Raw genomic sequence first — 25,111 nt, forward strand, 5'->3', positions numbered from 1 at the left:
CTTCTGTTTTCTCAGCTGTAAAATGGGGAAATAGTATATAGCATGTACAAAATGAAGTCACTTAGATAAAACGCTTAGAACACAGCTTGGCACCCACATAAACCCCACATAGCTCTTTCAGCTTCCTGCTGGCTCAGAGGTAAAGAATTTGCCTTTCAATGTGGGAGACCGGGGTTCGATCCCTGGGTCAGGAAGATCCCCTGGAGAAGGGCATGGCAACCCCCTCCAGTATTCTTGCGTGGAGAATCCTCATGAACAGGGGAGCCTGGCGGGGTCCATGGGGTCGCAAAGAGTCAGACACGACCGAGTGACACACACACACACAGAGCTCTTGTCAATGCCATGGTGGCTTTCATCCCTGCTCTGCCATTCCCACGAGGAGCTACTGCGCTTTCCCGCCTGCCCGCCCCCGGGTGAGGCGGCTTTTCTCTCTCTCACTTGCCCCACAGATGCGTTCTCATCTGATCTAGTTCTTCTTGAGTCTCCTGGTTGGATGACTCCGGCATTCTCTAAGGAGTTACCCGCATTACTTCGAAGCTTCTGGGGACCCAATACCCCTTCTGGATCCCACTACTGAGGCCTGTGGGGAGCCTTGTTCTCCCAGCCCCGTCACCTGCCTCTGGCTGGAGCTCCACGCGCAGGTACCCCGGTCCGTGTTCCTGTCCTCCACCCCGGGCTTTGTTGGCAGCCGGCACTTACTACAGAACAGCCTTCTGGAGAAACGTCCACGCTCAGGAAAAACAATCCACCAAAAAGATGCCCACGCTGTTGAGAAAATCATGGTCCATCATTATCAGAACATCACGTGTCACCATGGAAACACGGAGGTGGAAGCCCGCTTTCCCCTCCGCCCTGCCTCCCTTGTCTGTTCGCAGTCTATTCCCTCCTCTTCTGAACAGTGCTTTCTGAAGCCCTGATGACAAACCTGTAACCATCAGAGCATCTCCCAAAGGGTTTGCTTTGCACCCTGGACTCCCTTGGGGCTCCCGGGCAAGACTGCTGGAGAAAGTTCAGGTGGCTAAAAGTGCCCCCGGGTCACCTGGCAGGGCACTGGCCCTGCATCTGTCCCTTCTGGATGCAGTCTGCAGGGGCAGACCGGGGCGCTGAGCAGAGATGCTGGTGGGCCAGAGGTTTTCAGGGGGAGGGGCAAGAAGGATGGGCTCACTCCCCATCAGGACTCCTGTTTCCAGGGGACTTCAGGCCCACTGGGACAAACTGAGGAAGGAGTTTTTGTCTATGCAAAGCAGGTACTGGATCCTGGCATCCCCACCTCTGACCACCTGTGTGGCCTTGGGCATATCTCGTGAGTTTATTCAGTAGGGAGAAGGGTGGACAGATAACCCCGAGTTTCTCTTGCCCATTGGCACTCTGCGGGACTCAGCGATGATCTGGTACCTGTGGCCTTTGTCCCGGCTCAATGGCCGGCTGTCCTCTGTGGCCATCGAGGAAAGCCAAGTGCCCAGGAGCTTTCAATCCAGGCATCACCTTGCTCCCGGGCCTCAGGCAGCCTGTAATGTTTAAGGTCTTGGTTGTCCCGATCTTAGAGTCTGAGCTCTGGCCTGTCACCCTTAGCTGGAGGCCTAAGGGAAAGTTTTCTAACTGCGGGGCCAGCAGAAAGAACTTGGCTTGACTTCAGATCAGGCATTTCAGCTTTTATGCTGGGCTTAGTTTAAAAAAGGACAAAATGGAAACTGCCTGAAGAGGTCATTTGCAATATCCCCATAGATAAAGGACTTCCCTGGTGGCTCAGATGGTAAAGCGTCTGTCTACAATGAGGGAGATCCAGGTTCGAACCCTGGGTCAAGAAGATCCCCTGGAGAAGGAAATGGCAACCCGCCCCAGTACTATTGCCTGGAAAATCCCGTGGGTGGAGGAGCCTGATAGACTACAGTCCATGGGTCGCAAAGAGTCTGACATGACTGAGCGACTTCACTTTACTTTCTTTCACTTTTCATAGACAAAGAGGTCAGTTTAGGTCTTGAGAATTAACTTGCTAACTCTTGTGTTCACATCCTGCATTTGGTAGGAGAAGCTGGACTTTGCTTGGAAACAATGTTTCCCTGAAACTAAAATTTTTTTTTTTTTTTTTCCTGAAACTAAAATCTGCTTGATAAAAGCCAATCTGTGTTTTAGAAAAACATGACATTTTCCAATCTGTGGCTTATTGAGCCTACATCAGGGAAGGTGCTAATCTTCTTATTGATATTTGTGAGTGTGCAGAAGAAGGGAGGGGTAGGAAGCTAGAGGGGAAAAAAAATCCTCCTGGAAGAAAGGCATTTTCCCAATAGATGTGTTATGTGACATGGTGAGAAAAAGCTCTTTCTAATCAGCACCTTGTTCTTGGCAAGATCATAATGTATCCTTGTGTGGCAGCCTCCTTCTGGCTGGCTTCCTTTATGGCTTACGAGGTCCAGCTAGCAGGCAGAATCTTTACTGACTGCCAGCTTGGACCTGGCCTCACCTGCACTCCTGGGAAGTCAGCAAAGACTAGATGCTGCTAAACTGCTAAGTTGCTTCAGTCGTGTCTGACTCTGTGCAACCCCATAGACAGCAGCCCACCAGGCTTCCCTGTCCCTGGGATTCTCCAGGCAAGAACAATGGAGTGGGTTGCCAGTTCCTTCTCCAGTGCATGAAAGTGAAAAGTGAAAGTGAAGTCGCTCAGTCGTGTCCGACTCTTAGCGACCCCATGGACTGCAGCCCAACAGGCTCCTCCGTCCATGGGATTTTCCAGGCAAGAGTATTGGAGTGGGGTGCCATTGCCTTCTCCGAAGACTAGATGGGTAACTCTTAATTAGACCCATATCATGGAAGCACCGTTGTTGATAATCTGAACTTTGGTAAAGTGAAATACTTTGCATGCTTGGGGTGGAGCCTCTTTCTTGATGGGAACGCTTGCCTTCTAAGTTATATATTTTACAAGGTTGTATTTTCATGCCTGGTATAACCAGTCTCCCTGCGAGGAGAACACCTATAAATAGACCATCACTACAGGTTGGGGAAACCCCACAGCGCACTGAATATGTCCTCTGTTTACTGATTGCTCAGCTGGGCTCCTGCACATAGAATAGCATAATTTCTCAGGGCCTTGTGTCTTTTCCCCTTGGGTCCTGTGCACTCTCATCGCTGGGATCACAAGTTGGTGGTTGACTGGATGCAGTGACCTTTTTGGGGGCATCAAGCCACACGTTCCTCTCTATCATGCTTCTGAACCCTGGTGAATCTTTCTCAAGGAGCCTGTCTTACACGCTCTTTGCTTTCCCAAGCCCTTCCAAGACCAGCTTCAACTTGTTCCTTCTGCTAAAAGCCTGCCTGCAGATTTCAAAAAGCAACTCCTTGCTCTACAACATACATGTCCATTCTTAAATATGGTGCCTACAGAATACACTGCCCTCCCATAGACATATGTCTAACTTTGCATAGGTCTAACTTTGCATTTGGGGCACTGTATATAGTTAACTTTTATTCCTCAGGACGCCTGAGTGCCTGCTGCTGCTGTTTTTCAGGATGCAAATTCCTTTAAAATGTGAGTCTGCTCAATGGAGACACTGACATGGAGAACAGGCTTGTGGACATGAGGGTGGGGGAGTGGGCGGGGAGGAAGAAGCAGGTGAGATGTATGGAGAGAGTAACATGGAAATTTACTTATCTTATGTAAAATAGATAGCCAATGGGGATTTGCTGTATGACTCAGGGAACTCAAACAGGGGCTCTGTATCAACCTAGAGGGGTGAAAGGGGAGGGAAATGGGAGTGAGGTTCAAGAGGGAGGGGACATATGTATTAGTTCAGTTCAGTCACTCAGTCATGTCCAACCCTTTGTGACCCCATGGACTGCAGCACACCAGGCCTCCCTACCCATCACTAACTCCTGGAGCTTGCTCAAACTCATGCCCAACCATCTCATCCTCTGTCTTCCCTTTCGCCTCCTGCCTTCAGTCTTTCCCAGCATCAGGGTCTTTTCTAAGGAGTCAGTTCTTCGCATCAGGTGGCCAGAGTATTGGAGCTTCAGCTTCAGCATTTGCCCTTCCAAAGAATATTCAGGACTGACTGCCTTTAGGATTGACCTATGTATACCTGTGGCTGATTCATGTTGATGTTTGGCAGAAACCAACAAAATTCTGTAAAGCAATTATCCTTCAATTAAAAAATAAATAAACTTTTAAAAGTGAGTCTGTTAATCTTCCTTGGCACGCTAAGATGCCACATGCAGGTAGATAAATAATTTGATGATACTCAAAACAGCCCTACTTATCCTTGTGAAATTCACTCATAATCTTTGGTTCTGGAAACCATGATAGGGTTTGATTTTTTGATATAAAAAATCACATGTAGTGTTATCTTTCTTATCTTTCCCTATAAAGCTTCAATTAATAAGAAGAGACAGGAGGGAGACCACACACCCCTTTCTGCCCTGTGGCTCTCTGCTTCTCTTAGAGATGGTTTCAAAGTAAAGATGGCATCTAGGTGATACAGTTGGGACGATGGGAGGAACTGTTTATTTCTAATATCCTAGAAATGTTTTTTTAGGGAGCGGACCTGATCTGGTTTTGATTAGTTGTTCATTTTCTTTCTGTCCATCGTCAAGATGCAAAGTAAGCAAAGACAGCCATTAAATACACAGAAGGTTACAATTCAAATTTAGTTATAATAGAAGCCTGTGACTTTTCTGATGGCAGAGTCAGGAAGAATGAGATATTCTTCCCCAAAATGGGTTGGAACCATAGAGTTACTTTCCCTCACATCCTCTCCTGCCCATCCTCCCTGAGTAAACAGACACTTATCAAGGATGGTAGAGAAAAAAATTCCATCCTGCTGGCACTCCCTCCCACCAATCCCATCTGTGTTCCCAAAGCGAATGCTTATTTTTCCTAAATGTATACATGATTCAGACTAGCCAGTGTGGATAAAATTCAGTAAATTGCCTTCTCTGGCCTTTCTTTAATTTCCCGCAGGTTAAAGGGGACACTACTTCATCCCCACAGTCCCCCTACCTTTAAATGTGGCTGGATTTCATTAGTAACTATGAATATTTAAATACTACATGTGAGCAAGTTCACATTCCAATTTCTTTATCACATCTTCAGACAGAACAGCTTTCTTCACCTGTTAGAACAAAATGATTTCCAAGGTCACAATTTCCTAGGAGACGGCTCCAACCTGATTTAAATGATGGGGGGAATGCTCACAGCTTTGAGTTTCTGCCCACTAAGACAGAAATGGTAGATTTCTGAGAAAGATGATGAGATGTAAAGTAAGTTTATCATAAATATATTTCATAACCCATTTTTCAGAGGCCAAAGTTGTAGTGTGAAAAGACCCACCCCCACCAAGTTTGGCTAAGAACTGATTCCTGGGATCCCTCCCTCTCTCCTCATCCACCCCTTCCCCTGCCTGCCCCTTCAGATGCCTCTCAACTTGACCAACAGTTGACTTCATTGGATTAGTTTTTACAAACCAGGAAGTCAGGTTTAAACCTTTTGATCAGAATCATTTAATTATTACCCTTCATCCTGAGGTTCTCAATCCATCAGGGTATCAGGACTTTTTTATTAACAAATCAGACGAAAAAATGTAAGGCCCTTACATGTTTATTTTGTTGATTCTTCACAGCGCAGGGAAACAAAGTTAGAGAGAGAGAAAAAAAAAAATGAAATGCCAGTTAAATTCGGCTGCTATCCACAACCCCGAAACCTTAAAATCCAAAGCAAGCTGCTGAAAGATCATGAAGTCATCTTGGATGAAGTAATTTGCTAACGTCTATAACAAACCAATGTAGTTTTTCCATCGCGAAGCGGCCAGAAGACCTGCCCCACGCGCTGGTCCAAGACCCCCGAACGCGAAGGGACCACGCAGAAGACGCCACCCCGCCGTGGCCACCGCAGCGGGGTCCCTGGTCCCCCTCCCTGTTTAACGAGGCAGAACGTTAATTAGAGATCTTGCCTTCTGCCAAGCCAGAAACCGCGAAACGCATTGTTACCTATTTTCTTTGAGTACGCCCGGAAGCCCGTCTGCGGGGAAAAGGTGGTTGTTTTTAAGCAAGCTCAAATGTTGCCTACGCTACCCCTGCGGGAAGGGGAGACAAAAGGAGGAATCTCGAGGTCCAAACCGCCCTTCTCAGAAGATTTCAGATTTAAGAGCGCATCATCGCGACAAAACATCCGGTTCTGCGATTCTCAAAAAACTGCACTCTCATAGACGGGGTATGAAAGCGGGCTTTCCGATCCAGCACACTCATAGACCTGGGAATTGTCACCGCCCCTCCCGCGGTACCGCGATGCCAACCGCCTGGCCGCCGAGGGTCTGTCTGTCCGTCTGTTATGCGCGAGGCCGTCTGCACTGACAGCGTGGTCTTTCTCGGCTTCCCAAGGGTCAGCCAGCCTCCTCTAATCGGGACTGGCTGCTGGTGAACAAGGGCGCCTGTGACCTCTGGCTGAAGAGAAGGAAACACCTCCAAGTCTACCCCCAGCCCCCCGCCCTCCGAGAGCAGCCCCTTGGTTCCCTGGCTCGGCAGGTGTAGGCCCACCGCCGCACCCGGGCTAGCCCGGCGCGCTAAAGTCCGCATCGCTCTTGCAAAACGCACGACTCCAGGAACCGTGAGACATGGGCGCGGGGTGAAGGTGAGAGCGCGCACGTGAGCGCAAAGCAGCTGGAAGCCACCCAGAACCCTAAAGAGCCCCGACGCTCTGTCGAACATCCGCTCGGGTCACTTTAATTTCCCCGGGATGGGGGCGGGGAAGGGGACGCCCAGCAGTCCCTGTCTCTGGGCGAGGAGGTCCGCAGTGCCCTCCTGGCTCTGCTCGGCTTGGGCGGCGGGAGGCCGGGCCGAGGTGGCGCCCGAGCCGGCCCTCACTTGGAGAACTGCGCCGGCACAGCGGCCAGGCCAAGGCCGGCCGGGACCAGGTGCGGGAACTTGCAGACGGCGCAGGTGCAGAGGCCAGGGCCGCCCGCGCCGCCGCCCGGACCGCCACCGGGGAGCGCGAACTGGCCGCACGGCGGCTCCTCGAGCGCCAGCGACAGGTACTTGGCCGGGCGCAGCGCATCGGGCGGCCCCACAGCGCCGGGCGCCAGCAGCACCGAGCCGGGCGCGGCGGCGAGCAGCGGCAGGCCGGCCAGCAGCAGGCGCGGCGCGGCGGGCCCCGCGCCCTCGCCGAGCGCGCGGCGCAGCTCCTGCAGCGAGCTGCCCAGCAGCAGGATGTAGTTGCGGGCTAGCAGCAGCGTGGCGATCTTGGAGAGCTTGCGGCCTGGAGCGCCCTGGCAGTGCGCCGCCGAGTAGGGCAGGATGACCTCGCGCAGCGCGTCCATGGCCAGGTTCAGGTCGTGCATCCGCTTCCTCTCTCTGCTGTTGATCTTGCGCCGCAGCTGCTGTTGCTGCTCCTCTTTGGCATCGGCCCGGGGCCCGCCGCCCGCGTGCGCCCCAGTCCCGGGTCCTGTGCCCGGCGTGTCGGCGGGCGCCTCCGGCTTCTCGCGCGCAGCCTTGGGGAGGAGCGCGGCCCCCGTCGGGGAGGAAGAAGAGGACGAGGAGGGCGGCTGCCGGTAGCCCACCAGCTCGTAGAGGGAGGCCCCGACCGGCACGTCTCCCGGCCTCGGCGGCCGCAGCATGCTCGCGGGGGCCGCGTTCACGCGCGCCTGGGAAACTGCATAATACATCTGGGGGAACGGTGGGGGCGGCCGAGGCGCCCTTCAGGAACGCCCCGGGGTGGGCCTGTCGGCAGGCCGCCCCGCCCCGCAGACCTGCGCGCGGGGAGCGGATGGCGAGGCAGGAGCCCGCGCGCGACCGCTTTAAACCCGGCTTGGGAACCTGCGGGGTCGCGGGCTGCAGGGCGCAGCCAATGCGGGTGCGAGGTGCGGCTCCGGCGCGTGCTCATTGGCCGCCCGCTCACCCGGGGCGGGCGCCGAGGTACCGCTGGCGCGGCTTAAGGAGATTATTGTGAGCACAAGACGGAAAATCACAGGACACTCCACCCGCTACCCGCCTACCCCCGCCCCAACCGCGGGATGGAGGGAGGCAGGGACGCGCGTTTTCGGGTGGAGTGGGGCTCTTGGAGGACTGGTGTTGGGATGGTGGGGCTAAAGCTCCTGTGCTCTCTGTCTCTGCTTTTTTTTTGTATACGTATGCATATTGTTGTTTGTTGTTCACTCGCTCAGTCGTGTCCGACTCTTTGCGACCCCATGGACTGCAGCACGCCAGGCTTCCCTGTCCATCACCATCTCCCGGAGCTTGCTCAAACTCATGTCCGTTGAGTCAATGATGCCATCCCACCATCTCATCCTCTGTCGTCCCCTTCTCCTCCGACCTTCCATCTTTCCCAGAATCAGGAGCTTTTCTAACGAGTCGGGTCTTTGCATCAGGTGGCCAAAGTACTGGAGCTTCAGCTTCATCATCAGTCCTTCTAATGAATATTCAGGATACACAATGGTTTGTTTTAAATTGTGGTCAAATACACATAACATCTAATCTAGCGTCTTAACCATATGTAACCGTACAGTTGCATGCAGGCACATTGCTGTGCACCCAAATCCGCAGAACTCTTCGTCTTTAAAAGCTGTAATTCTGTATTTACTAAGCAGTCCCCCATCCTCCCTGCAACTCCTGGCAACCATTATTCCTCTATGAATCCGGCTACTCTAAGTACCTCCTACAGGGGATCACACCGTGTTTATTTTCTAATGACACTTGTTTCAGTAGTATAATGTCTTCGCTGTTCATCCCAGCTTTAGTGTCAGGATTTCCTTTCTTTTTAAGGCTGGGTAACAGTCCATTGTATGTATATACCATGTTTTGTTTATCCAGTTCTCTGTAGATGGACATTTCCATTGCTTCCATGTTTTTGGCCATTGCAAATAAAGCTGCTATGAGAATGGTTGAAACAGGTGTTTTATAAATATGTGATTTTCTTCAAGGCTTTGAGAACCAAATTTCTGGGCTCAAGGACCAGTAGCATTAGAATATTTACTTCCAGCCTCTTTCTCTCTTCTCTTTCTGATTAAAAAGGGCTTTAGGGACTAAGGAGCTTCTTTCCTACCCCAAAGGGACACGTATTCACTTTATCAGTGACTCGATTCTTGGTTAAACAAAAACACAGAAATCTGCCTTTTATCAGAAAAAAAAAAAAAAAAAAAGCCAGCCAAAATAACAAAACAGCAACTCACCCACACACTCGTATCTGTTCAGGGTAGAACTGAACCTTTCTCTTCCCTAAATGAAAGAGCATGGCTTGGTGGCTGTGAGTGTTTTCTTCCCCAGCACCAGGGGATACTACTGCAGCTTGTCATCATCCCACGGGAGAGTAGCATAGGCTGAGTACCTTTTGGTATCTAAACCTCCACTATCCACTATGGTAGCCGCCAGCACCTGTGCCTGTTACAATTTAATTTGCTAAACTAAGATGAAGCTAGAATTCAGTTGCTTGGTTGCACTAGCATTGCCTCAAGTGCTTAGTCGTGGCTGTCATGGCCATCTGTTGGACAGCACAGAGAACACTGCATCGTCACAGGGAGGTCTACTGGACAGCACTGATGTTGACGCTAACTTCGAGAAAATGAGCTTCTCCCCCGTGGTCCCCTTTCGTGTAAGAAGAAGGATGCTGTTGAAGGACCTATCATTGCAGGGACTGATTACAGCTCTCGTGGTCCATTGGCTGTGCTTGCTGATTTCAGGGCTGTTTTGTTCCGTTTTCTTCCATTAACATTCTCCCCGTAGGCTCCCTCTGACCTTTTGCTTCTTTTTTATTGTTGTTAATTTTTATCACAGTATAGTTGCTCTACAATGTTGTGTCAGTTTCTACTGTACAGCAAAATGAATCTGCCACACCTGAATATATCCCCTCCCTTTTGGATTTCCCTCCCGTTTAGGTCACAACAGTGCATGAAGTAGAGTGCCCTGCACCACACAATATATTCCCATCAGTTCTCTATTTTATACATAGTATCAGTAGTGTATGTGTCAGTCCCCACATCCCACTTTGATCTTTGCTTCTGACCTCCAGTTCAGTACAGTTCAGTTGCTCAGTTGTGTTCCACTCTTTGCAGTCCCATGGACTGCAGCACGCCAGGCTTCCCTGTCCATCACCAGCTCCCAGAGCTTATTCAAACTAATGTCTGTCGAGTCAGTGATGCCATCCAACCATCTCATCCTCTGTTGTCCCCTTCTCCTCCTGCCCTCAATCTTTCCCAGCATCAGGGTCTTTTCCAATGAGTCGGTTCTTCACATCAGATGGCCAATGTTTTGGAGCTTCAGCCCCAGCATCAGTCCTTCCAATGAATGTTCAGGACTGATTTCCTTTAGGATTGACTGGTTGGATCTCCTTGCAAAACAAGGGACTCTCAAGAGTCTGACCTCCAGTTTTGCGTAACATCCTGTCCAGGCCTTGGGTTCAGCTCCAATTTACTTTCTTCTCAAAGTCTTGGTGATTTCTCATCTTCTTCCCCTCATCAGTCTTGGCAAACCATTGGCAGCTTTTCCCTGTAGCCTAGATTGTGTTATGTGGAGGTTATCCCTGCATTTACTTGTGATTGTTTTGAGGGTGGGAACCACTTGTTCATTTCTTTATCCTCCCAGAGCTTTGCAACGACAGTGTGTCCTGGGGGTGTCTGAGTATTTGGTTTGAAATCTCCACTAGCTCACAGGTTCCTCCTTGAAATGTGTGAAAACTCCATTGGAAAATGGAGCTTTAATCCAAGAGTTTCCCCTAGGCTTCACAGAGAGTCAAGGGTCTTGGTAGGATCCCCTAGCACACTAGAGGGACTCACTTAGGGAGAGAGGAAGAGGCCTCAGGAAGGATCTGAGTCCCCTGCAGAATTGTATGGACAAGAGGGAGAGAGATCAAGGAAATCACCTTAAAAGTGAACTCCGGGAGTTGGTGATAGACAGGGAGGCCTGGCATGCTGCAGTCCATGGGGTCGCAAAGAGTGGGACATGACTGAGTGACTGAACTGAACTGAACTGACCCGCTTGAAACTTTCAAGGTGATTTCCTTGATCTCTCTCCTTCTTGTCCATATAATTCTGCAGGGGACTCAGATCCTTTCTGAGGCCTCTTCCTCTCTCCCTAAGTAAGTCCCTCAAGTGTGCTAGGGGATCCTACAAAGACCCTTCAAGCAGGTAAGTGTGTGTGTAATCATTTGCCCTTGTGTTAAGGCATCCTGTTTCTCAAAGCATTTTCACAGACACTTGCATTTGACTCTCAGGGGAACCCTAAGAGCTGAGCATTTTTAAAATCCCTGCTGCGGATGGTGAAACTAAGGCTCCCAGAGGGTGATGAGTTTCTGGGGTTGAGGATTAACCTTCAGACAGGACAGGCAGAGCTGCCCCATCGGTGACCAGCTTCCAGAATTCCCTCCAGCTGGACCAGGCCTCCAGGAAGCTGGGGAGGGGGCCATGATGAGGAGGGTTGGGGACGGGGTGAAAGGCTGGAGGAGACAGCCTGGGCCAAGCCAGTATGGTGGAGTTGATGGGTTTGGGCTTGTCCTAGAAGAGAGGGCTCCTGGGATCCCACCTACATGGCCCTCCTCTAGCAAAGCTTGCCCTCACCCTGAGGACCCCACTGTCCTGTAGCTGAGGACCCTCTGGCTTCCTCCTCTGCCCACATCCTAGGTGTGGACCCTGGGGCTTTCACCTGCCAGCAGAAAGAGAAAGTGGATGAGAAAGAAGCTCAACCAAGGAAAGTAAAAGTGAAGTCGCTTAGTCGTGTCCAACTCTTTGCCTACCAGGGTCCTCCATCCATGGGATTTTCCAGGCAAGAATACTGAAGTGGGTTACCATGCCCTTCTCCAGGGGATCTTCCCAACCCAGGGATCAAACCCAGGTCTCCTGCATTGTAGGCAGACGTTTTACCACCTAAGCCACCTGGGAAGCTCAACCTAGGACAGTGGCTTAAAAACTCCCCCTCCACAGACAGGGGTGCCCAGGGATCAAAGATGGAAACACACACATTGCTCTTCCCCACAAAGGGCCCCTCTTCCCTGGAGGTGTCCCTGATGGTTCTTTTTAGCGCCCCCTCTTTTTTGGTCAGTTGCTAAGTTGTGTCCGGCTCTATGACCCCATGAACCACAGCACACCAGGCTTCTCTGTCCTTCACCATCTCCCAGAGTTTGCTCAAACTCCTGTCCATCGAGTCCGTGATGCCATCCAACCATCTCATCCTGTGTCATCCCCTTCTCTTCCTGCCCTCAATCTTTCTCAGCATTCAGGTCTTTTCCAGTGAGTTGGCTCTTTGCATCAGGTGGCCAAAGTATTGGAGCTTCCGCTTCAGCATCAGCCCTTCCAATAAATATTCAGGGTTGATTTCCTTTAGGAGGGACTGGTTGGATCTCCTTGCAGTCCAAGGGACTCTCAAGGGTCTTCTCCAGCACCACAATTCGGAAGCATCGATTCTTCAGCCCTCAGCTTTCTTTATGGTCCAACTCTCACATCCGTACATGACTGCTGGAGCCCTGAACCTCCCCAGATCTCTGTCCTGAGGAAGGAGGGATCCCTTCTTCTACCCGGGACACCGTCAGTAGGACCTGCTGGTCAGTGCATCTTAAAGTGCTCTTGCCCGAGCCCTAGGAGAGGGCTCCGGGTAGCTGTGCAGGCCTAGCATGGGCACAGGACTTGGTGCCTGTTGAAGCTGGTTACTTGGATGCCCCTTCTGCTGGAGCAGAGCTCCAGCGGCATGCAGAGTGTGACAGCTGGCAAGGGCCAGCAGGCCATTGTAGCCCCTGGCAGGAGCCCTGTGGGCTGGCTCCAGGGGAGCCAGCTGCAGTGGCCTACCGCATTCAGGACATGCTTGGGGAGCAACTTACGTCCGCCATAACAACGACTCTTGTCTTTGCCTAAAGGGTGTGTGTTTGTGTGTGTGTGTGTGTGTGTGTGTGTTAGTGACTCCTTTCACCCCAAGTAGATACGTGTGGCAGGCTTCATTTTTCTTGCATAGAAACTTAAAACATCCCCTGCCTGTTCCCCCAAAGCTGCCTTCCACCCTTGCTTTAGGTGGAGAAGCTGAAATTTTTGCAGTGGCAGACGATGGGACCCCAAAGCCTCAATGGGTGTGTGGTACCACCCACCACCTCTGTAAGCACAGACAGGCTGCAAAGTCCCCCTGACTTCCCTGGAGACAGTGCCTTCTCGAAGAAGGCTAGCTAAGTGTAAAAAGTCATCTTTGCTGAAACGTGCTGTTGAAACTGGCTGGAGCTTGACTTGTAATGAGACCAGGGTTCACTTTAAAGTGCTGCTTTCTCCTAAGAAGGGCAGAATTCTCTGGAAAGCTTCCATTACCCAAGAGGTGTTGACGTGTATGCTGTGGCCCTGTGAGAAGTGGCCAGCGCGTCTCTGTTTGCCCTGTTATTAGCCTCCCCATCCTGTCCATGCAGAACTCCGCCCAGAACACAGGAGACAGGAAGGAGCTGCAGAAGGCAGGGGGCATGGAGGAGAGAAGCAGAGAGAGAAGACGGGGAGGAGGCGGCTGACCCTTGGCAGGTTTTCTTGGTAAAACAGAGATCCCTGGACACGTGTGGATACCTCTCATTTGGGGACCATCTCAATAGACTCTAAGTCACGCTTAGCAACAGTTCTGATTAAATAAAGATTCCTACTGGGAAAATAAGAAAGAATAGGCATTTTGTTCAGTTTTAAAAGGGAGTGCAAGTTGATCCAGTTGTTATGACCTGATACGTTGTTAGTATGTGTGTGTGTGTGTGTGTGTGTGTGTGTATTAATCGCTCAATCATGTCTGACTCCTTGCAACCACATGGACTGTAGCCTGCCAGGTTCCTCTGTCCATGGGATTCCCCAGGCCAGAATACTGGAGCCATTCCCTTCTCCAGGGGATCTTCCCCACCCAACCTGGTCTTCTGCATTGCAGGCAGATTCTTTACCAACTGAGCCACCAGGGAAGCCCATACATACCATGTTGCTTGAACGCTCTGCGACGGTCACAAGTGTCCCCCTTCCAGGGAGGAGGGGCGCAGGCAGCAGTGCCTGGTCTCTGTTGTGGTTAAAACATTACAGATCTAACGCTGAATCCCGTTGCTGCACAGCAGAAGCTAACACAATGTTGAAAATCAACTCTACTCCAATAAAAATGGATCATCAATGTAACGGGTGTGTTTTGCACATATTGTAAGAAGGTTTATTCTATTTCTGGTAACTGTCATCTCAACTCAATTTTAATGAAGTTTACTACTTCAGAATTACTTTTTAAGTCCAAATGTGTCCCCTGCCATCTTCTCTGTGGAAAAAAGTTAAACGAAAAGTAAGAAAAGAAATGAGATAGCATTTGAGTTTTTCTTTTTCAGATTTCCTTTTAATAACAAACACTTGATCTGGCTGTTGGTGACAGAGCTCAAGTGGATGCATAGATGTTTTCTTTTTTAAAAAAAACACAGAGTGATTTAACAGAAATAGAAATTTTCATTGCTTCTGTGAGTACTGAATGCTGAAATTCTATATGTCACCTAGAGCAACATAATAACACATTTTAATAACTCTCACTGGAGTTCTGAAAAGAACTCCTCCTTCAAAGAAACTTCCAATAATCATTGTGAAAAGCCTAAGAAAAGAGAAGTACATCTTTTTGTTTCAAAGACAAATGGAGATGGTTCCTGCTACATCAAAACTGAGAAGCCCATTAACCGAATTTTAGGCAGAGAAATGAAATATAACCAACAGGAATCTTCTGAGTAAGTGTGGTAAGAAGAGCTGTCAACTAAGATACATATATTAGCCCATGCAGCTTAGTGTCTGAAGGGCTGGTTTGGGGCCGAACAAAAATATTCTCTGAGTCTCTCCGAAGTCAGTAGCTGGAGCCAAACGTTCCAAAGGCTTACACTGACACAATGAAAAGAGACAATTTGCTTGGAAGGCTGTGGCTAATTTATAACACAATGTCCAATGTCATGGTTAGTTTTGTTGCAAAAATTTGGCAGTTTCACCCAGTCTCAGGCAGCCTGAAAAGATGTGAGCGATTCTGGCCACAGCATCTCCCACTCGCGAGATGTTCCAAATGGTTCAAACAAGCCCTTTCATAGAGACGCGGGGGCCAAGTGTGCTCAAAGGAATGAGGGAAACAAAGGTGGCTCTGAAGTCATTTCCCCGCACTGGGTCCAGCCATCCGGTTTCACTCTTTCCCCATTGAACAGGCAGAATGCGACAGGAAGAGCCCGGATGAAAGGGAACAAACAAGCTGATGTGTTTGGGGAGAGAATGGAGAGAGGCCGGGGCTCTGAGCTGCTAAACTCTCATTCTAGGTTTTCAGAAGGGACTGAATGATGAATTATAGAAACCTGAAAGGTAATAAAATATGGGTCACTGAAGCGCTGAGGCCAAGTTCCTAAAACACCTGCAGAGACAGAAGGTTCTAGAAGTCAGCAGGGCCCTGCAGTCGCCCGGGCAGACACCCTGCCCAAGGCACAGAAGGGGACTGTTTGGAGGCTCACCTGTTGTTTTCCTGTTGGCTGGCAGTCCTTCCCCATCTGCGAGAGCCAGCGGCTGGATCTGACTCCAGATTAGACCACCAGGAGGGGAGAAAGAAAGGCAGTGTGCAGACTTCCCAGGGTGCAGTTAAGGAGACTGGAGCTGGGGGGCCACCTCCTTCCTCTCCCGAAGGCGCTCTGACCTGGAAATGTTTACTCCGGTGAAGACATCCGCGTTGAGCATGCAAATCTCCTCCTCTGAAATAGTCTAAGGCTTTTCTGCTCAAAGCCTCAGCCTGTTTATGTCTGACAGAGTCCTGATGCCTGGCTGGTGGATAGCAGCTAGCCTGTAGCCTCAGGAGGACTTATTTGAGCCTCAGTTTCCTCATCAGTAAAATGGGAATAACAGTGTTTATCTCCTAGGGCTGTTATAAAAGTTAGGAGAAAATATGAGGAAGGTGCCATGCCCAGAGTCTGGCACATAGTAGCTGCTTAGTAAAATCATAATGGGGGGGCTTCCCAGGTGGCGCTAGTGGTAAAAAAAACCCATCTGCCAATGCAACAGACATAGGAGACGCGTGTTTGATTCCTGGGTCAGGAAGATCCCCTGGAGGAGGACATGGCAACCCACTCCAGCATTCTTGCCTGGAGAATCCCATGGACAGAGAAGCCTGGTGGGCTAGAGTCCATGGTGTTGTAAAGAGTCAGACATGGCTGAAGCAACTTAGCATGCAACAGGCAAAATGATAACAGTAGCTAATATTATTGAGCTTTCGCCATATGCCAGGTACCTTGGAAGGCCTTACTTTACGGCTTTCATTCAGACTGAGGTGGTGTTCCAGATGTGTTTGCTTTAGGCGAGTGCTTTCTCTGGACCACGGATATGGAGTTCTTATTCATTTATTTCTGGTTGCTCTGGGTCTTCACTGCCGCATGTGAGCTTTCTCTATTTGTGGCAAGCAGGGGCTCCTCTCAAGTTGCAATGCAAGGGCTTCTCATTGCGGCGGCTTCTCTTGTTGCAGAGCATGGGCTCTGGGCACACGGACTCAGTAGCTGCACCTTGCAGGCTTGGTTGACCTTCGGCAAGTGGGATCTTCCTGGATCAGGGATCAAACCCATGTCCCCTGCACTGGCAGGCAGATTCTTAACCACTGCACCACCAGGGAAGTCCTTGCCCATGAACAACGCACATGTGCGTTTGCTCCCCCTCTAGTTCAGAGGCTCCACAGGAGTGGTGTTCTCCTCTGTGCCCCGCACCTTGAGCAGGGCTGACCCCTCCCTATTAGGTGCTCCATAAACACTTGAATGAACGAGTGGGCTCACTGCCTTCTAGTAACTTCTAATCAACTTGAGGGCACGGGGCAGACACATCTGAACCTCTGACTAGCCATGTCAGGTTATGGGATATGGCTGAGCTGGGAGGGCATCAGAGCTGCTATGGTCCAGAGCACACGGAGCCACCAGGTTCCCTGGTGGCTCAGATGGTAAAGTGTCTGCCTGCAATGCTGGAGGCCTGGGTTCAATCCCTGGGTCAGAAAAATTCCCCTGGAGAATGAAATGGCAACACTCTGGTATTTTTGCCTGGAAAATTCTATGGACAGAGGAGCCCGGTGGGCTACAGTCCAGGGGGTTGCAAAGAGTCGGACACGACTGAGCAGCTAACTTGACTTACAGAGCCTGGAGCAGGGAGCCAGTGGAGCCCGAGATGCTGAGATGCTTTAGCACAGTCAGTGCACAGGTGGTACCGATTCTGCTGGTCTGAGAATCAGGGCTCGGAGGACGGCGAGGCGTTAAGAGTTTCGAAGAGGGAGCAGTTGCTCACGGTTGAGGCCTCTTGGAGGAGAGTTTGGTAAGCAGGGGGACCTAGAGGGCTGGTTGTACAGAGGAGACAGGAGGGCAGGGGGCCGGCCAGCCCCAGGGGGTGGAATGAAGAATAGGGACAGGGTGGAAAGACAAGCCGAGAGGGCGGCGGGCAGCGGGAAGAGGGGCAGAGAGGGACAACCGCCAGCCACAGCCACAGTGATACGCACCCTCTCTCTGCCATCTTCCGTCTTCAAAAGCAGTTCATGGAAGGATTGAGACACCGGCACGCTGCCTTCCTCTGGCCTGTCAGTTAGTCTAAAACATGTTTTCAGAGATGTCACAACCCAGGGTTGCCCCACAGGGAGTGGTGGAGGGGACAGAGCGAGCTCTGAGCTGCTGAAGTGTGCGGGCAGATGTCTTGCCGGGGCAGCCGCCTGGCCGGTTTTCACCACTGGGATGGCTGTGTGACCTGCCCATGGACCCTCTTGCTCTTTTTTTTTTTAAATTTAATTTATTTTAATAAATGCTTTGGCTGTGTTGGGTGTTCCTTGCCGCACGTGGGCTTTCTCTGGTTGCAGCGAGCAGGAGCGGCTCTCTGGTTGCCGTGTGCAGGTGTCTCATTGTGATGGCTTCTCTTGTTGCGGCCCACAGGCTTGTTTGCCCCATGGCATGTGGGGCTCATTGGAAAAGACCCTGATGCTGGGAAAGACTGAGGGCGGGAGGAGAAGTAGGAGATGGTTGGATGGCATCACCGACTCAATGGACATGAGTCTGAGCAAGCTCTGGGAGTTGGTGATGGACAGCGAGGCCTGGTGTGCTGCGGTTCATGTGGTCACAGAGAGTCGGACACAACTGAGCGACTGAACTGAGCTGATGTGGGATCTTCCCACACCAGGGATTGAATCCGTGTCCCCTGTATTGCAAGGCGGATTCTTGATTACTGGACCATGAGGGAAGCCCTTGCCCTTATTTTTTTGCTAACCATTTTCACATCTGTCATCTCCTGTGAGCCTTACGGTATTCCTGCGAGGTTGAGAGGGCAGCTGCCCATTTTGCAGGTGAGGAAACCAAGGCCCAGAGAGAGCGGACGCCCGTCTAGTCTCACTTGGGTGCAGAGCCCAGACTAAGACAGCCAGGGAGGAACTCCGCTTCTTTCACCTGGTGAGTCCTGCCTTGATGGGCATACACGTTAGTATGCAGACAGGATGGAGATCAGGAGACTAGCAGTTCTTCTTCCTGGAAAAAGCCTTCCAGGAAGCGTGTGGAATGATGAGTTCATAGTCACCAGGATGGGACCCCATCCAGGTTCCCAGTCGCTGGAATGCCAGAATGTTCTAGAATCTCCCCTGGGTGGACTTGGCCTCCGTCATCTCCTCCCACTAATGGGAAGGAAAGGGGTGCAGCTGTGGCAGCTGGATCTGCTTCCCACATTGCCTGGAGGCTAAGGTCAGGGCCAATTTCATGCTCCTTCATCCCTTTTTATGACCCTTGTTTCCCTGGCACATGGCAGCTGCTTGAGTCCAAATGAGGAGACAGGAAGTATTATATTGTGTTAACACTCGGGGAGAGCAGCAAGACCATTTATTAGCTTGCTTGATTCCTCCCGATTTAACGGTGGATCCATTTAAAGCGATGGAGGGCCATCAGGGCAAGGTTTCACTTGCTTTCGTAAAGCAGGGACTCGCCTGCATTTTCAGGTTCTTGGCCGTGCATCCATAAAGCTGGACTCCTGGGCCCTTTGTCCCAGGGAAGAAGCGAGGCAGCTCGTGGTCTTCAGGTGTAAAACCCTGCGGTGCTGGGAGTGGCAGGGACCAGGCCAGCAGTGTTGCGGGGGCCAGCCTAGATCGAGACAGGGGCTTCGTTCCATCTCCTGTGCCCAGCGTGGCCCGAGCCAGCTGGCTGCTCCCCTGCCCCTGCCGGCTTCTTCTGGTCTCCTCCACTGCTAGTCTGCTTGCTCTGAGCTAGCGTCGCAGAGAGGGGGCAGAGGGGTTTGCTGCTGCTCGAGAGGCCTCGCCATGCCCTCTGGGGTGCAACTGCTCTCGGTCACCCCCTGCGTGTCTCCTGCTTTCAGGCCACCTCGCCAGTGTGGCTTCATGGCCTCTGAGTCAGCACCTCACACATCGCCCTCAATCATACGCAGCCCAGACTCTCCACCAACCGCTTCTCAGTAACATCTACTGTGTGCTCAGTCCCTCAGTCGTGTCCAACTCTGCGACCCCATGGACTGTAGCCCGCCAGGCTCCTCCATCCATGGGGATTCTCCAGGTAAGCATGCTGGAGTGGGTTGCCAGGCCCTTCTCCAGGGGGTCTTCCCAACCCAGGGATCAAACCCAGGTCTCCCACTCCACAGGTGGATACTTTACCACCTAAGCCACCAAAAAAGCCCAAACAAACGACCCCGAAGGGACACGTTATCCATTAGGCTATGCGGCCAACATCTATTACCGGTTTTAATTTTTGCTCCCTTCCTTTCCTGTCCCCCTCTCTGGCTCCTCGCTTCATCACACACAGTCACTCAGCACAAAGCCAGCCCCAGGCCCTACTCATGTTTCCCCAAACCCACCCCCTCTACCCCCACCCATCCCCGCCATCCTGGTGACAGAATTCACCCTCTTCCAATACACTTTTCACCTGAGTGTATCTTTGCCAATGGTCACTCTGTATCTTCTAGGCACATGCCATGCCTGCCCCAACAGGACTTCCAGGGAATAAAATTCTGTTTATTTTATTGCACTAATAAGAGAGAGCCCACCTGCCAATGCAGGACACATAAGAGACACATGTTCGATCCCTGGGTCAGAAGGATTCCCCTGGAGAAGGGCATGGTAACTCGCTCCAGTATTCTTGCCTGGAGAGTCCCATGGACAGAGGAGCCTGGCGGGTGCTACTGACGCAGGAGGTGCAGGTTTGATACCCAGGGAGTTGAGATCCTACATGTCACGCGGCCCTGGTGAGGAGAATGTAAGCAGGTCAGGTTGGTCCTTCCCACTCAAAAGCTCGTGGAGGCTTTCCAACATACTTAGGATGGAATCCAAGGGCCCAATAGCTCCACTCAATTCTGCCCTTGAATTTTTCGTGTTTGGGGAACCAACTGCCACTTTTGAAGTCTGGCGCCTGTTCTGGAGGGCCCCTGGGAGACAGAGGCCTGCCTCTTGACCCCTAGTCCTGCCTCTCCTGCATGCCCAGCATCCCTGCCCTGCAGGTGCCGTGGACCTTCCTGCAACATCCAGCCCTGTCCCCACCTTGGCTCCACTGTCCCCTGGTTTGCTCTCCTGCAGCTCCTTCCCGGCAGAGCCTCTTGGTGTTCACCCTTCTGCCGATTTCTTCTCCCGTCATCTTATCCCTGCTACCTTCCCTGACCCTGGAAACATGTGGTGACCATCACGCCTTTGCCCTTGAGCTTTGTTTTCTTTCTTATTCCAATGTGTGTGTGTGCTCCCTCCTGTCTGCCTCTTTGTGACCCCCTGGACTGTAGCCCATCAGGCTCCTCTGTCTGTGGGATTTTTCCAGGCAAAATTACTGATGGTTGCCATCTCCTTTTCCAGGGGATCTTCCCAACCCAGAGATGGAACCAGCGTCTCTGCATTGGCAGGCAGATGCTTTACCACTGCGCCACCTGGGAAACCCTTCCTATTCCAAATCATATTATACATAATTTTGTTCTTGCAGCCTAGGATGGTGCCTGGAACATGTAAACTCCCGGATAAGTACTTGCTGAATGAATGAATAAGTGGATCCCAGCCATCATGTTCCTCTATCACCTTCAGACTGTTTTGCTGCCTAAATTAGAGACTTTCTTAAGACGCTTTTGTGACTTTAGGAAACAACATCCATAGTGGATTTGGTGCATGTGTGCTAAGTCACTTCAGTCGTGTCTGACTCTTTGTGACCCTACAGACTGTAGCCCACCAGGCTCCTCTGTCCATGGGATTCTCCAGGCAAGAATATTGGAGTGGATTACCATGCCCTCCTCCAGGGGATTTTCCCAACCCAGGGATCGAACCCACATCTCCTGCATCTCCTGCATGGGCAGGCAGTTTCTTTACCACTAGCACCATCTGGGAAGCTCCAGTGGATTTGGTAACTGACCCCTATTCTCTCTCTTCCCAGTTTCCTGGGTTACTGCACAGCCTCAGACAGCCAGCGCCCATCTGCCACCAGCCTCTGATTAGCACTGGATGCCAAGTTCTGTGGGAGGTCAACTCCAGCCTGTCGAGAAAGCAGCCAAACCTTCCCTTCTCCTCTGCTGGACCTGTGTAAGTCCCACTGAGGGGCCGGCCACCAGACAGCCTTGCATTTCTCCTTTGGACTTCCTCCTGGGCTGTTAGCAGGATTGAGCAATTGCTTTCATGCTGCAAGCTGCTTTTGTTCACTTTTGCCCCGGGGAGCATTTTCCTTCCTTGGTTGGATGGTGGCATCAGAATGTGTCCATTGCCAGTGCTCCTGGTTGGCTGAGAACAAATGGCTAACCCTCAGGATCTTGGGGTTCCCTGGTGGCTCAGCTGGTAAAGAATCTGCCTGCAATGCGGGAGACCTGAGTTCGATCCTGGGGTTGAGAAGATCCCCTGGAGAAGGGAACAGCTACCCACTCCAGTATTCTGGCCTGAAGAATTCCATGGACTGTATAATCCATGGGGTCACAAAGAGTCAGACATGACTGAGCAACTTTCACTTTCAGGATCTTGAGAAATAATAAAAGGGTGGTTTCAAGCCACTACATTTGGAGGTAGTTTTTCTACCCCAATATATAATCGAAACAGCCCCAACCCTTATTGGTGCATAACTCTTATCTTCATTTCCTAACTAAGAAATATATTTCCAGGGGCTTGCCCCACCTCTGACCACATGCAGTGAAAAGAGCTCTCATCTCCTTTTGTCAGGGTATGTGGATTTGGCTAGGTGTATCAATATTAGGGTCACCTGCATAAAACAGAAAACACAAGATAACAGTAGCTGAAACAAGATAATTTTTTTTTTTCCCTCTCTTGTAAAGGAAATCTGAGGATAGGCGATGTCAGGGCTGCTCTGGTAAGTCCTCTAGCTTTTTGCTCTATTTTATATTTGGCTTCTACCCTCAAGATCACCTCACTTTTCAGGATGGCTGCTGGAGCTCCAGCCATTAGGCCTATATTCCAAGTGGTAAGAAAAAGGAATGACAGAGGATTTAAAAAAAAGAATACCTCCCAGCATCCTTTACATAATTTTCTCTAAAGCCTCACTTAATACCTTCACTTTGGTCTTATTAACCAATATTTATTAATCACATGGCTGAATCTAGGTTCAAGGGTCACTGGGAGGGACCCCTCTGACACTATTGGTGGGAATGTAAATTGGTACACCACTATGGAGAACAGTATGGAGCATCCTTGCAAAACCAAAAATAGAACTACCCTATGATCCAGCAGTCCCACTCCTGGGCATAAATCCATAGAAAACCATAATTTGAAAAGATACATGCACCCCTATGTTCAGAACCAAGACATCAGTTCAGTTCAGGTCAGTCGCTCAGTCGTGTCCGACTCTTTGCGACCCCATGGACTGCAGCACGCCAGGCCTCCCTGTCCATCACCAACTCCCGGAGTTCACTATCCAAGATATGTAAACAGCCTAAATGTCCATCAACAGAGGAATGGATAAAGAAGATGCAGTACCTACATACAATGAAATATTACTCAGCCATAAAAAAGAATGAAATGATGCCATTTGCAGCAACACACATAGACCTAGAAATTATCACACTAAGTGAACTAAGGCAGAGAAGAATAGCACTCATATGCTGAATCTAATTTTAAAAATGGTACAAATGAACTTATTTACAAAACAGAAAGAGACTTACAAAACAAACTTATGGTTACCAAAGGGGAAACATACACACACCGCTATAAGTTAGATAACCAACAAGGACCTACTGTATAGCACAGGGAACTCTATTCAATATTCTGTGACAATCTATATGAGAAAAGAATCTGAAAAAGAAAAGAATATACATGTGTTTGTATAACTGAATCAGTTTGCTGTACACCTGAAATTAACACATTGTAAATCAATTATACGCTAAAATAAATTTTTCAAAAGAAATACTGGGGAATGTGGGCTTCCCGGGTGGTATTAGTGGTAAAAAAGTCTGCTTGCCAAGGCAGGAGACCTTAGAGATGTGGGTTCGATCCCTGGGTGGGAAGATCCTCTGGAGGAGGGCATGGCAACCCACTGCAGTATTCTTGCCTGGAGAATCCCAGGGACAGAAGAGCCTGGGTCTTCAGTCCTGGAGGTCACGAAGAGCGGGTCACGCCTAAAGTGACTGGGGAATGTACTCGTACGTCTCAGCCCATCGTGACTCTTCATGAAACCTGATGCTAAAGGTTCTGATGCTAAAGAAGAAAGAGAGGCAGTAGGTGACTAAGCGAGGATGAAGTTCTGACTGAGCAGGCACAGCAAGGGAGAGGCAGCCTTCCAAGCTGAAGGAAGGGAGGGTGGCTGCAGGCTGCTATGTCCCAGACAGCCTCGGACATTAGCTGCGACCTCTCTGCTCTCGCCAGCCCCACGGGCTCCCAAAGCCTGCTTTGTAACCTCCTCCTTTCTCAGCTCTGCTGCCTGGAACCTCACACCACCCCACCTGCCCTCAGGGAAACAGCTGCAGTCTTTCAGGGCTCTTGCCCCGGTGGGGTCAGGCTCCCTCAAGAGGAGAAGGGGGCGACAGAGGATGAGATGGTTGGATGGCATCACTGATTCAATGCACATGAGTTTGGGTAAACTCCGGGAGTTGGTGATGGACAGGGAGGCCTGGCATGCTGCAGTCCATGGGGTCCCAAAGAGTCGGACATGATTGAGTGACTGAACAACAAAATCAGCCTCTCAGCTGCACTCAGCAGGGAGAGGGGGTCCCAGTCCTGCAGCTTGAGTTTAATAAAACTTTTCTAGGTCAGCGTTGGGCTCCTTGTGTCATACTCTGTTGTGCTTGTCTTGTGGGAACCACAGGGTAGGACCGCAACTCTGGCGGGATTCCCGGCTTAAGCCTTTCCCCGCCCATTCTCAGTCATGTGGGGAAGTGGCCTCCTGGGCTGGGCACTAGGACCCAGAAGCCTCTTTGGACAGGCCCGCAGGACAGCCGACCTCCCCCACTCCCTTAGGTGTTGAGGGATCTCGGTGGGTGGAAGGGGCTGCTGGAAGGAGAAGAAAGGTGGTCTTCACTGCCAGGGCCACCAGGATGGCCCCATGTCATGGAACCCAAGTTGTATGTGATTAACTCTATTTTCTTTCCTTCTTCTAATGTAAGTCTGGTTTGCTTTTCTGCTTGCTTAGTTGCTCAGCCGTGTCGACTCTTTGCAACCCCATGGACTATAGCCCACCGGCTCCTCTGTCCATGGGATTTCCCAGGCAAGAATACTGGAGTGGGTTGTCATTTCCTTCTCCAGGGATCTTCCTGACCCAGGGACTGAAACTGCATCTCCTGTGTCTCGTGCATTGCAAGGGGACTCTTTTACCCACTGAGCCATCGAGGAAGCTCCAATAAGACAGTAGACAGAGCTCCAGTTCACTTTTGTCTTTAAGTTACCTAATGTCTATCACAATCAAATCTGTCCTCTATCTAATAATCGGAGCTCTAATAGGCTTCTGTGTGTACCAGTGTAGCTGAACCAAATGTGCTGTGATTCATGGGGGCCGTTGTTCACCTCACAAAATAAAAGACCTACGAATACACTTCTTGCATCTTGCTTTTCTTACCCTGTTAGAATCCCTGGGGCAGAATCACAGACTTGAGTCCTTTGGCAGTTGGTCACCTAAAAAGGTGGGGAAAAAATTCGGGGAGGGATGGTTCTTCCAGTGGAGGAAACAGATTATTACCAAAGGCGGCACCCTTATGGAGAGAATGACCTGGGAGCTGGTTGATCTCCAGTGGCCTTGTCCGATCTGCAGTGGCCT

The 25,111-nt window shown here is 50.7% G+C and overlaps 1 protein-coding gene and 1 long non-coding RNA gene across 2 annotated transcripts; both read right to left on the reverse strand.

The window, feature by feature from the left end:
• Window positions 1-5,571: 5,571 nt before the first annotated feature.
• On the reverse strand, window positions 5,572-7,766 carry OLIG1 (oligodendrocyte transcription factor 1). The gene has a single exon (XM_061412783.1). The coding sequence runs from the start codon at window positions 7,644-7,646 to the stop codon at window positions 6,846-6,848; it is 801 nt and encodes a 266-aa protein (XP_061268767.1). The 5' UTR covers window positions 7,647-7,766; the 3' UTR covers window positions 5,572-6,845.
• A 6,417-nt stretch (window positions 7,767-14,183) lies between these two features.
• LOC133244980 (uncharacterized) lies at window positions 14,184-17,658 on the reverse strand. The gene is made up of 3 exons (XR_009735582.1): window positions 17,061-17,658; window positions 15,413-15,591; window positions 14,184-15,259 (listed from the first exon to the last, which is right to left on the reverse strand). It is a non-coding gene; the product is annotated as an uncharacterized LOC133244980 (long non-coding RNA).
• Between the last annotated feature and the right edge of the window lie 7,453 nt (window positions 17,659-25,111).

This window comes from Bos javanicus, chromosome 1 (genome assembly GCF_032452875.1).
Source record: "Bos javanicus breed banteng chromosome 1, ARS-OSU_banteng_1.0, whole genome shotgun sequence".
Lineage (NCBI taxonomy): Eukaryota > Metazoa > Chordata > Mammalia > Artiodactyla > Bovidae > Bos > Bos javanicus.